At 48.1% G+C, this 13,238-nt stretch overlaps 1 protein-coding gene and 1 long non-coding RNA gene across 7 annotated transcripts in view; one reads left to right on the plus strand and one right to left on the minus strand.

Annotated features, from left to right (window-relative positions):
- The window catches only part of kcnc2 (potassium voltage-gated channel, Shaw-related subfamily, member 2), a 70,857-nt gene extending 63,911 nt beyond the window's left edge, over positions 1-6,946 (plus strand). For 2 of the 6 annotated variants that reach the window (XM_086201354.1, XM_086201356.1), the window contains 2 exons: positions 3,996-4,086; positions 5,240-6,946. In XM_086201354.1, the coding sequence (XP_086057480.1) occupies positions 3,996-4,054 (59 nt within the window). In that variant the 3' untranslated portion in view covers positions 4,055-4,086; positions 5,240-6,946. Of the gene's footprint in view, positions 1-246; positions 4,087-5,239 lie in introns of those variants that run through there. The other 4 variants (XM_086201351.1, XM_086201352.1, XM_086201355.1 and 1 more) reach the window with 3 other exon arrangements.
- LOC147262474 (uncharacterized) lies at positions 3,528-11,705 on the minus strand. The gene is made up of 3 exons (XR_015112387.1): positions 11,531-11,705; positions 6,927-7,042; positions 3,528-3,909 (listed from the first exon to the last, which is right to left on the minus strand). It is a non-coding gene; the product is annotated as an uncharacterized LOC147262474 (long non-coding RNA).
- Positions 11,706-13,238: the final 1,533 nt, after the last annotated feature.

Raw genomic sequence — 13,238 nt, forward strand, 5'->3', positions numbered from 1 at the left:
CATGTCCTCAGGTGTTCATCACGATAATCGGACACCTCAAACAGGCCAAACGTGTCAGGACAGTGAAGACTGCAGGTGTTAGCATAGCGCTCAGCCCTCAAGCTCCAATCAACCAGGCGTCTGATGCCGTGGCAACCAGCCGTCCAGCTTCACACTAGACGTTGAACCCAATAAGCTTGTTTTTTTCGTATTTCTTCAAATGAAAACTGTAATTGATCTTGACCTGTCTCCAAATCTTGCCATCAGATTTGCCCAGATGATTTCCCTGTCACTCATCAGCGACAGTCGTGTAGCGGTGCATCGGTGGAAAGGTCAGACTTGAAAGGGCTTGACCTTCCAAGCACTTTGACCCAAGCTAAAGATCATCGTGGCACATGTGTTGAACTATCAGCAAGCCTAGTTGCTGTCCCATGATCCTTCAAAGGGCAAAAAATGTCATGAACCAAAATGTTTAAAGTGATGGAAGCCCATGCTGGCTGAAGTCTTGCTTTTAGCACTTCAGCAGCCAAGCAGCTGCCTGACTGCCCACGTTCGTCCTTCAACGTCAGGTCTCTGCTCCCTGCTGCTCAGACCCAGTCTGACCTTTGTTCTTCCCCCACCCCCACCCCCTGTCGCCAAAACAAACGGTGCCGTATGGTAATCAGGCCACGAGTCCATCAGCTGCTGCTCCTCAGTTTAGGCGAGCTGATAACCATTAACCATTAATGATCTGGTTGCTTTGGCTTGCTTGTTTCTTTTGACTGAATGCAAAGACGCATCTCATGCTGCATCACTGGAGGTTTGCACCTGTGCAGATACCAGGGTTGATCATCACTCTTCATCACGTCATCATCATCAGTATGATCCGCCGTCAAGCTGATAGCTCACACTATCGTATTCGTCTCGGTGTAGACTTTGAATTCTGAGCCTGAAGTATGCAAACATTCACTAAAGCCATCGCCATTTTGTTGTAAATTTATTTCGAGGAAATATTTGAGACTTTTCTGGTGAGATGTTGTACTGATGATGTCATGAGAAGAATGAATGCAGAGGTACGCTCAATTTTCACGTTAGAAATCACACTTTACAGCAAGGGTGCATTCAGCAACATTCCGATATTGATGGGATGGTGATGGACGTTCAGTCACAGTCAACTCGTGCGTCCAGCAATGATTTATTCATGTGTTCATGTTAACTGAAGCATCGTTTCACCCAGTCGTTGTCATTTCTATCCATGGTGTCACCATTGGCTGATACGGTCATCATCAGTAACTTGCTCTTACATAATATTAGAATATTATCATATTATTATTATTAGAATATTGTTTCTTTCAAAGTCAGCAGCAGCAACAAGATGCTTTTATGAAGTTTTACACATTTTCCACCACACTACAATAAAGGGTGACTAATGGTTGAGTAATGCTTAAATGTGACAACATGCATAATTAATCTGTGCAGCTCATTGAAGAATAAACGAACTCGGAGATGATTCACCTCCTTCATGAACTAAAACTTCACTGACAAATCATTGCTGAACTCACAACTGTCAGCTTCTTATTCATGCATCATATTATCACCTGATGATGTCACTTATGGACCTTGATTGTAAAGTGTCGCTGAAATAATCTGCTCTGACTGCTTGTAGTCCCACAGGCGGAGCTTGAGCCAACCGGACTGGTTGACTGAGTGGGTGGAGCTAGAAAACCAACGTTAGCGTTGAATCAGAAACACCAAACTACCACATGACGTTGTTATTTGTTTGGTTCACCCTGAGAGCCGTGGCGTCTGAGCAGCTAACGGCGACGTCCAAGGTTTGAATATAGTTGCTGATGCGTTCGTATCAAATATCTTCACGCCATCACATCATGTGACATCAGAAGACCAAAGGTGGCACTTATAAGACATAGAATGTGTTTACCTGTGTGATAACGTCAAATGGATGTTTATGCTAACAGCAGTCAATCCCAGCTCTTTGTGGGAAACCATCAGTATGAGGGGATTTTAATAATTCCATTATCTTCGCTTCGGGTTTCGTTTATGAACATCAGGTGTGACATCACGAGTCAAACAAATGCAGCTCGAGTGTCTGCAGCTGTCGTTGCGTCCTGCATCCATGATGTTGTTGTCAAGTGAAGCTCACGCATTCGCCTCCATGGCAACAATGTGATGACATCATTGAATACAAACAGGTTTATAGAAGTACAGGTAGTAAAGCTAGTGATGAGTCCAAGTGAGCACAAGAGCTGACCTTTGAACTTTGACCTATGGAACATGTGACAAAGCCTCGATTAGTTCATGCTACTAGCGACATGGTTGAGACAGCAACATGCTGCATCACACGCCATCATGAGGGCGAACCCTCCAGCCTTCTGGTTCAGAATCGTGGAAGCCATGTTCATGGTCAGGATGGGGCCGTTTGGTCCAGCGACGTAAGAGAAGTCGACAAGTGCACGACAGTGACATCATCGATCCACATTCAGATCAGCAGAGGGCTAACAAGAAGCAGCCGTCTCTGCTGATAGAGCATGCTCAGTATGCCTCTTCCCCGACAGCGTGGGAATGTCGTATTATCTGTACAAAATCAAGTTGATATGATATTCACATGGTGTACACTGAAAACTACAGAAAAGCGAATGTGGTGATATTAATACGTGTAGTATTCCTTACAAAAACTCACAACAGCAAGTCAAGCTTGCACTGCCTGACATGATAAAAAGACATACAACCTCCATCTGTGCTGTTGTGATTCCTCTCAATACCAAAAGGGGGAGACAAACTTTCTGCCGGATACGGCAGCTTTAACCCCCGGGAGTGGGGGGACGCGCCCGCCGCTCTCCCAGCATTCATGCCAGTCTGTCATTTTTGGATATCAATGCAGATGCAGCAAAAACCAACTTAAGAAACAAGCGGAGGTTCTTTGGTTGCACCCACTCAGGTTCGTTCTGCGTCTGTGGGAGGTTGTCAGGGACTGTGCTGAGCATGCTCTCACCCTCCAGTATGTCACCGTTGACGGTCTCACTCCTGTCTCCTGTCTTGCCTGGGGTTACTCGGCTGGCTCGGACTCGGATCGTTGCCTGCCTGCCTGCCTGCCTGCTGCCTGTGTGTGTTCATGTCCTGTTCCTGCACCACCACCACCACCTCCACCACCTCCACCTCTCTGTCGCCCCCCATCTGAAGGCTATGAGAAATCCCGGAGCTTAAACAACATAGCGGGCGTGGCTGGTATGGCTGGTAACACCCTGAGGTTGTCTCCCGTGACCTCACCCTACGGATCGCCCTGCCCGCTCCGGCGCTCTCGCTCCCCCATCCCCTCCATCCTGTGAGACGTCCAGCCCCGCCTCACCTTTATGCCTAACCCACCCCTCAAAAGTGCCCCGCCCCCTTTGGTATAATATCTGAACTCTGTTCTCAATATTGTGACTAGTGGTTAAGTATTTGACTTTGTAGCAGAGACTCATGTTAATGGCTTCTACCCCCCACCGCCACCCCCTCCCTTGAAGGTTGATGAGCTTAACTAGCATCACTTCTGTGTCACTGTCCTTTAGTCTGATATTGTTGTACTTTGCAATAAAAAAGACTCTGACTGGTGGCTTCATAAGTAGCAGCCACAGCGTTTATTAAAGGACATATTAATAATCAGGGATATTAGATGTTGCTATATTTAGATACCTTGAAAAAAGACGTGCTTCCAAAAAAAGAAAGAGAGATGTCACTTCATTTTTGTCTCATACGATGACCTTGTCTTTGGTTTGCTGTTTATTTTGGGATGAGATGGGAGGGACGGGGCGAGGATCTGTCTTTGAGGACTCCCACGAGCACACGTCCAGTCTCGCCTCTCTTCACCTGCTGCTGCGCCTGCTCATGTTCCTGCATGGCGTCATTCTGTAACCATCGTCCGTCTGTGTTGCCGGGGAGAAGGGACGAGCCACTCTGAAAACACATAATTAACACATTCAAATATCAAGCATTTCTGCATTTGATTTATGATGCTGGGGTGTTTGTGGTTGTTTACTCAGATAACTGCAAAGAGGTGGTGTTTACTGGTTTCACACAAGAGAGCAGCGTTCTGTCTTAATGGCTTGGGGGAGGCCGCGCCACGGCAGCAAGGTAACCCTCTGAACGGGTGGGGTGGGGGGTGGGGGTCAGGGTGCAGTGCGGAACCCTCTCGCCATCGTGGTCTAAGCTGGGCGGTGTTGTTTTGTATGGACTAAAGATGGAGGTGGTTCAATGATCTCTCAGTCCAGGGATGCTGGATCTTCTGCAGGTGCACATCTGTTCTCAGATCCAGCTGCAAATTACTGCTGGCAGAATGACCTGCAGAAGAGCACATTTGCTCCGAGAGGAGAGCCTCTCACGCTTCAGCCCAGCTGCGGTGCTCGCCGGGGGCAGTAGACGCCATCATCACGTCTCAGTACCTGGACTCCTCCCGCAGGTAGCCAGCGTGCCAGGACGGCTTCGGCGGCTTGACTCGGGAAGCCTGTCTGGGGGGGCAGGTACGAGGATCTGATGATCGTGTGCTATGTTGTTTCCTCATCGTAGATGATGAGCGAAGAAAAAAGAGAGTTTGAGCGAATCTGGACTGATGCCATATTTAGTGATGACATGACCAGTAAGACCATCATGGGTCCCTCATCGCACGAGCATCAGGAGTGGAAGCACGGAGGAGCAGAACTGGATCACACCTGGATGTTCCTCTCTCACAAAAAAGGGTTTTCACTGCTACTCGTCCTTTACCTGCCCCCCCCCCCCCCCCCCCCCGCCGTCTAACTTCCTGTCTGTGACTCACATCAGACTTAACAGCCTCTTTAGTGTCCGTCTGTCTGGTTCATTATCAATGAGATTTCTTGTCCTGATGGACATGAATTTCCTCCCTGCGCCAACAGGTGTGGGACTGCAGACATCACCGTGCAGCAATGAGCCTCACCCTTCCCTACAACATGTCTATACCAGTAGCACAGCGTTGCTTAGCAACTGGCTCACAGATAGAAGCATTTTACTCATAGCTCAAGAAAAAAGTCCAAAATTAAAAAGAAAAAGCTCTTGCAAACATGTCTCCTCGTCTGTGGACAGCATGATTGAATCACCTCCACCTAAACCAGCACAGCTTTGACTTCTCTGGAGGTCATGTGACCCATAGACTTGAACCATGCGGTCATTTTCTGTTTCGAACTGAAGGTGTGTGCATGGCAGCGTCTTCTCAACACAGACAGATGATGCATTTCTGATATTTAGAGATGTGACCTGTTTATATTCCATTTAGACGACTCATTTCCTGTTTGAATGACAGTGGGATAAGACTGTCAACAGTATGAGGACCTATTGCAGTGGGAGGACCCCATTCGGAGCCATAAGGACACTCCTACTGGACAATACGGATGGGAATGCACGCAAAAAACACGGACTGAGAGCTGGTCCACTCAGGCTCAGTGCTCAGGAAGGGAACCCTGATAAGCATTTACCCTTTTCCTGATTTCTCTTTTGGCTTCCTTCTTTTGGAGACAAAACAGGAGTGCAAAGCAGGACACGTCCTTGGAAGAGACTATCAACAGGTACTGTATAGATCGCTCCTGTAAATACGACAACACAGCACATCTGGGCAAAGCAGCTCCGTCCACACATCTGTCTTTTGATGGCAAGTCAGGTAACATGGTTGCTCAGCTGCGCCGCAGCACTCAGTGTCAATCACTTATCTTGCTGTGGTTTCCCTCCTCGCAATAAGTGTATCATGATGTATCAGTTGAGGCACTTTGTGTTCGAAAAATGGAGTGTGTTCATATATGAAATTCTACATACAGTATATACATAATAGAGAGACAAATGTGCTAAGTTGAATAAATGTGACATTATGGTCATCTGCTTTTGTTTCTCTTGGTAATTCTCAGTAGGTTAATCGCTCTGCCGTGTGTAAATGTGTGTGTGTATCCTAAAAGTCCAGGGTAAGATCTACACTTTTGGAAGACCAAGGTCAGTTCACACCAATGAGTGGACCCACTCGTCCAGTTAATTTGAGCACAAACCGGAATGAGGCAGTCCCCTGGGATGCAGGCGCCATTGTAGAAGTCTCCCGCTGTGCAGTGACCATGCAACTACCCTGCGTCCGTGCTGCAGCTGTCTGTCTCTCTACCAACCAAATGATTCTTATTCCTCATGACTCCTGGTGGCTAAAACAACTGCATAACTTGATTCTTCCAAACATCTCCCCGTGTGTGGGGCCGGAGCAAAAGTGTAGCAGAAGTTTACCAAGATAAAAAAAAAAAAAGAAGAAGCGGGACTTCTAGAATGGCTACATCTGCACAGTAGCAATCCCAAGAACCCAAACAATCAGATCAGATTTGCAATAAGCACCGAAAACAGAACGCGCCGATCCACACTGTGATTTCAGCAGCCCGTTAGAACAAGACGAGGAAACGGAGAGAGAGGGCATCTCCAGGCTGATTGAGAGAGCTGTCGGGTTTTGGCGTGATGGGCTTGCTGTTCAAGTGTCACCCTCTACCCACAATCCTCCTTGTGTAGTACACACGCTGCTTTACTCTTTGAATTGACAAAGGGGTACCGTTCTTTGTGTATTTTTAGGATAATGTTGTAACTTGGAGAAAAAAAACCTGTTTATTTTTTGAACCCAAACCTGTATTTTTGTGTCTAACTGTTGAGTACATTGCTGTGACCTGTGACAGTCATGGTAGTCTGATGCTGTGCTTCTCCATCGTGTCCTCAAACTGTCAGGCTTTTTGATCCCAGCTCATGTTTTGTATGTTTAAGTGTGAGGAAAATTCTAGTTTGAAGTCTGTATTTGTGGAGCCTTTTGTTGGCATTCTAAAGTGCATGCTGAAAAGAACCATTATGTCAAACTGTAAAAAAAAATAAAGGGAAAAAAGAGATGACATACTGTATATCACCTTCAAAACAATGTGTATAGAGTAAAGGTAAATGATGTGTGAGAGATTCACATAAACTATTTATCTTTTCATGGATGGCTTCTTTCTTTGCCTCTGGTTTTCTTCTGGAGATCTGAGGTTTGTTTCACATCAGGAAGTCAAATGAAGCACAGTCATGTGACAGCAGCCTGGACAGAAACGAGAGGACAAATCAGACGAACCCCCAAATAATCTCTGCTCCTGCGGGAGCCGAACAACGTCCTCACGTTCACATCCACCTTCATCCTCCAGGCCGCCTGTGGAGTGAGAAGAAGTCAGGTTTGTATGAAGGCCTGTTGGGTTCAGGGAGGAGCCCTCAGAGAATGAAGTCCAACTGTTTCAGAGGAGGAAGATCGTTTTCAATTGTGCATTTCAAGAATAAGTAATATGTCGAGAATTAACTTGACATTTTGAGATGAACGTTGCCTTTCTAGCACGTGTGGCTGTCGCTACAGAACACCTGGCTAGAGGAGTCGTGGAATCGACTTCAGCATCAAAGTAAAACCTCCTCTTGTAGCTCACAAACGCAGCAACGTTGTCAGTGTGAGGACTTCAGAAGAGACTGGGCCAAAACTAAGTCCTCTTCTTCCTGCATCCACGTGCACGCTCAGTGGTAAAGTGCGCCAGCTGAGAGGCTCTGTGCACCTGAGTGATGCACAGTTTAATGAGAAGCCTCAAGACACCGAGCCGGCGGGGTTCGCCAGCGTCAGAGCGTCGGCTCCGTGAGAAGAAGAATCGTGTCATGAACAGACGGTCTAGCTTTTGTTGAGGATGCAAAGTTTGGTGACAAACCGAGTTTTTGTCGTGCTTGGAACGTTCTGGAAAAGCTTCTGTTGGAACTGAGTACTGGCAAGTAGAAGCACTTGCATTTTGCCACAAACAATCAAAGTTAGTGACAACGAGTTGGCTCGCCCTCCAGGACTCTGACCACGTGGCGTTCCTCCAGGGTTGGAGGCTTCTGTACTGAGGCCCAACGCTGAAGGTAGTGTCGCCATGCTCGCTTCCTGTGACTTGGGAATGAAGGAGAAAGGTGAGGTAGGGGCTGGTTTGTATCCTGTCCTCTGACACAGAGGGGGATCGTCTCTGCCTGCCAATTCTAAAATGGAGTGCAAATGCTTTGCAGTTGCAGTTGCGGTTGCTGGAACGGTGGCGCTGCTGCTCACAGCTCAGAGTGGGTTTGGAAAATTACAGGCATGTGAATGAAACCCACATCACCAATCAGAAAGTCAGGTTAACGCAGCATCTGCTCTGAGCGCGCCGGCCTGCCGCTGGAAACGTGATCTCGCAGTGACTGAGTCAAAGGCAAACACAGCAGCCGCAGCCTGAAAGCAGGGTGTGTGTCTGTCGTGTGGCTGGCGTTCGCTCTCCCACAGGTTCAGGTGGAGATAAGGGTGTGCCGGCGCCCTCCTCCCCGACTGCCCTCTTCACTCTTCAACTCACGTCCAGCAATCAGCGCCATTTGGAGCACTGTATCCCCGAGGCATCCCAACTATCTTTACTCCCGTCACCATGGAAACAGCCACAGACGTGCCAAAGAGATGTAAACAGCCGGAGCCGGGAGTGTGTTTTTCAGGACAGGACCCCTCTCCCTCCTCCATCCTCCCACCCTCCACCTCCATGCCCAGGGAGGGGGCGGCCTGCGCAGTGCCAGTTGCTGAAAATTCAAAATACCAAACTCGTGACATGAATATTGCATCAGAGGCTGTTGGAAACTTGTTTGTCACCCAGTGAAACACAGAGAGGGACGCATCTCACTGAGAAGACCGATGGACGGATTCATCAGCGCCCAGGAGAACCCCTCTGCTGCAGCAGGTATGAGGGGCGCGGCACCTCACACGTCTCAGAGCTGCTTTGAAGGAGGAAAATGGAGCTGGAGCGACACTTCAGCTGAAAAAAAATAATCCACGTACATCTGGACTTCGGGTCCTCGCAAAAAAAACACATGAGTTGTAGCTGTGGCGGTGGAAATGCAACAATCACGGTGGACACACCTGTTACCTGTCCAACACACACTCAGCACAGCACTGGCATGCTAATGTACTCTCACTGCAGGCTAGCTGAGTAAACCGCACTCTCACACTGACCTGAAATCAGCTTTAAAAGCACTGACAGGAGCAGCGGCCTGTGTGTGTGTCAGGAGCTCCGAACGTGACAGCACCACCTTTTCGTGGTGGCCCCTGTTGGTGCTGGTTAGGGAGTAAACCTGGTCGCTGAAGCTGCAGGCGGACAGGTTAACAAGGGTGCAGGTAAATCCGTAACACCCAAGGAGAGCAGGAAGTCTCCTGAACGCCCTGGTGGTCGTTCGTGACCTCACGGTCACAGAGACGGCGACCTCTTCTACCAGCAGAAGGTGACACTGATGTCACTGGGTTATCAGTTGTGTGTGTGTCTGTGTGTGTTTGTGTGTGTATGTGTGTGTGTGTATGCGTATATGTGCGTATGTGTCAATCTGTGTGTGTTTGTGTGTAAGCAAATATGTATGTATATGTGTATTTTTATGTGTCTGTGCGTATGTATGTGTGTGTTTATATGTGTGTACGTGTGTATTTATATGTGCGTATATGTGTATCTACATGTATGTAGTTGTATGTGTATGAATCTGTGCAGCTTCTTCAGGATTTACGGTATTTCAAGCTAAACTAGCCATTATTAGCTGCTAGCCACCAGTGCCTGGCTATCATGTCTTGCTAGCTCTCCCTAGACCACTCACTCTGGAATAAAACCGCTAAGTGACAGGCTGATTTGAGCTGAGTGCACCTCTTGATGACAGAGTAACTGTGTAGTCCAACAACACAACACTACGCCTGCAGGTGTGTGGCTGAGGAGCACCTGACATGACACCTGTGATGATCAGCCCTTCTGCTGTATGAATGCAGGAAGGCTGCCGGGCCCTGTAGCTGTCACACTGCGCTGTGGCATTTAAATCCTGATAAGTGCCATGTAATGAAGCCGGCGGCTTCGACGAGGGCAGAGTGAGTCAGGCGCTAGAGAGGGGGCTCCGTTTACAGGCTTTGTTCCAGGTGTGTGCTCACAGAACACTCCAAATTACTCACACGCTGACACAGAACCCCTTATTGATGAGCAGAAGGGCAGCGTGTAGTGGCGTGCGCTGAGTGCGGGGCTGTAAATACCAGCATCGACTCTGGAAGTCTAGAGAAATATTAATTAGAAACTAGAGCAGAGATGGAATGACGTTACACACACACAGCAGCAGGAAGTGAGTCCAACACACCGGCCACTCAGGAAACTGGCCCTTCATCCCTCCTGTGCTCCACTTCACTGCTGTAAGTATGTGGGATAGTGAAGCTGCGCACTCCTCCAGAGTTTTTCATCCTTTATTTAGCTGCAGGATGAGGGAGGGATGGGGGGTGGAGGGAGGCGCTGCTATGCAAATATATCATAACACAAGCCTTCCACATGTGTCGTGCTATCAAACCAGATGTTGCCAAGACAGGTGACTTGTTTTGATCTTTAAAAAACAGAGGACGGCTTCTTTTTACAAGCCCTCACGCTGAGGTCAGAGGTCAGCGGCAGAGATGCACGCTGAAGGCGCTGAAAGACAAGGAGGAGCCGTGGTCACAGAATCCTCTGAACAAACGGGCTGAAGAGTGACCCAACACGCCAGCGGGGACGGACCCCGTCGGTGCAGGTTAGCATCTCACCTGGTAGGAACTATGGCGTCCTACTTTACCTCACTCAGAAGTAAGCCTTCCATCAACCATCAGCTCCTTTTAGAGCAACAGCAATTCTACACACATGATTAGGGGGGGTGTGTGTGTGTGTGTGTGTGTGTGTGTGTGTGTGTGTGTGTGTGTGTGTAGCAGCAAAGCTTAGCAAGGTGTCACCAATGAGAACTAAATCGACAGCGACAGAATGGGACCATTATGATCAGGGAGACGTCGTTTTGCTAAAGATGGGCGTGTCGGCTGTCAGACGATTCCCTGGCGCTGTACTTCCAACAGGCAGACAGCGCGATATTGGCCAATTTTCCACATACTTGAGATAATGTGACTTTTATCATGTAGTGAGGAAGTGCAGCACCTGGCGTGCTGAGCCATGAAGTCGGGATGAGAGGGAGGGGGAGACGGGAGCATTAAATATTTTACCTCAGACATTCCCATTGATCAGCCCAAGCCTCTTATCCGGCTCAGCTGCCTTCTGTCATTACACAGCGAGAGATCAGAGGCTGCGTGCACCCAGCAGCGTGTTAATGAGCCGGTCGCGCTAAGGTAAGCCTGTGCACACCGTTGCATCAGGCGTTGCGAGCAGCACACGAATCGGCGGTCTAAATTTAGCATGGTGGATTTGTGATCCGGCAGAGGTTGACAAACCTCTCCTCCATTGTCACAGTTAAGCTCCTGCACAGCAAGTACTCAGTACAAGTACTCAGTACAAGTACTCAGAGTAGACAGACCAGCATGTAAGAAAACTAGATTGCAACAAGAACCTCTTCATTTCAAATCCTTCTTATTTAAATGTAAATGTTAAAATTCATTTCCATGAATTTTCAGAAGCAAAGTCTGCAGTCTGAATCAAGCTTCAGTCCCACCACGGCCACAGAGGTGGAGCTACTTTTTACACAGAGGTCATGTGATCACTGCGAGGAACAAAGAAGGAGGAAGTTGTGACGTACAAACCTGATTGTTGAATATGAGTGGCGGGAGCAGTGACGAGAGACCAAAGGTGAGGACGACAAGACGAGAGCAGCTAACAGGCCACGAAATATGAGACACACCTCACAGATGTGGTAAACTCAGACTGAGGAAGACCACAGAGCTGCGAGCGCGACGTCATCTCTGGAACGCCTCCGCCAGGGAGTCATGTGATCATTGGTCTCGCGCAGGGTTTACTGGAGTAGCAAAACTACTTTCAAGGCGCAAACTACGATTCCTGCAGTTTCTTTAGCAGGCAACAGTTTCCTTCTTTAGCAACTTGTTAGCAACTGCTAATTTTTCAAAACATAAACATAAAAACTTCACCTGATGTCTTTTATGCTGTGGAGCAAAATAAAAGTTCTTCAGCTCTCGTTCAGGACTCACCTGTCACCCCTTTGATGTGCAGACAACGAAAGGAAGTTTTCTGTAAATTGTATCAGTTTCAACTTTTCATTCAAACATTTAGATTTGAAGAGTAAGATTCTATCAGTGTCCCATCAAATGTTTCATTCACCCTCCAACTGGAGTGCTTACTCTTAAAATATGCAGAATTTTTGATGAAATAAAAGGTTTAACAACTGAGGGCAACAAAACTCTGCTACATCACCCAGCTGAGGCCTCGAGGCCGTCGTTGCGTTTGTGTGCAGCGTCTCAACTGCAGCCCAGCAAACCGTCCTGGCTTGAACAGCACGCTGGTCTTTGGCTCTTGTTGTGCGTTTGTGCTGTGGTGCATTCAGGCACCAAATTACTGAGGGAATATTGAGAGTGTCTGATAGCGTCTATTCTGGGCTTATCTCCTCGCAGACGCTGACATGTAATTAACAGAAAAGCTTTCAAATCCACCACCACACTGCAAACAAAAGAGAGGCTCAATAATAGATCGTGTGGATGCATGAGGCTCTTCGCTTGAGTGCAGGAGTGACACGCACCCCAGAATGGTTCCCTCCATAAAAAAGTGGAAGTGATTCTGCTGTGTTCTGCTGTGCAGGGGGACAGTGTGAACAGAATTATCTTTAAATTATTAATTCTGCTAATTTCATTCTCATCTTTCTTGTCCCTCTGCAACTGCAGCGTTTATGGACTCCATGAAGTAGCGGCAATGAAGCTGTCAGCTGTCACAGGGGCCCCTGTAATGGACCACACAGGAGTCTCAATCCCCCCCCCCCCCCCGCACACACACACACATACACACTCCATGCCAAAATGGAGCTCTTAATTGTGTGTGTGATGAATACTGGAGAATTAAAAGGTGCGTGACTCGTATGAATTGAATCCACAGGTCCAGGTCATTTGTCCTGTAACAGCGGTGTTGAAACCACGTCGTCTCCTCAGCAGGACGCTGCTGTGCTGGCTGACCAACAACACCTGAACCCTACACAATGGTCATTGCTGTAGGAGGTACGAGAGACACACAGCAAATGAGGACAAAAGAAACGGTGGCATTCTTATCCTGTGTGAGGTGCAGAGACGTGACCAACACGCGCTCACAGGTTTCTGGGCTCTAAAAAACTCAAAATCTCACCATTCAAAGGCAACTGGAGGGTAAACAGACGTTCCAATGGTAACAAAGCTGAACGCAGCGAGCTGTTAGCTCTGTGACTGGACTGGTGTTGTTGCCACTGACGACACATTGGCTGTCCATGGTGCCCCCCCCCCCCCCCACACACACACACACACAAACACAGAGTGA

Source organism: Aulostomus chinensis, chromosome 4 (genome assembly GCF_037954235.1).
Source record: "Aulostomus chinensis isolate RoL2024-O1b breed Wild chromosome 4, RoL_Achi_v1.0, whole genome shotgun sequence".
NCBI lineage: Eukaryota > Metazoa > Chordata > Actinopteri > Syngnathiformes > Aulostomidae > Aulostomus > Aulostomus chinensis.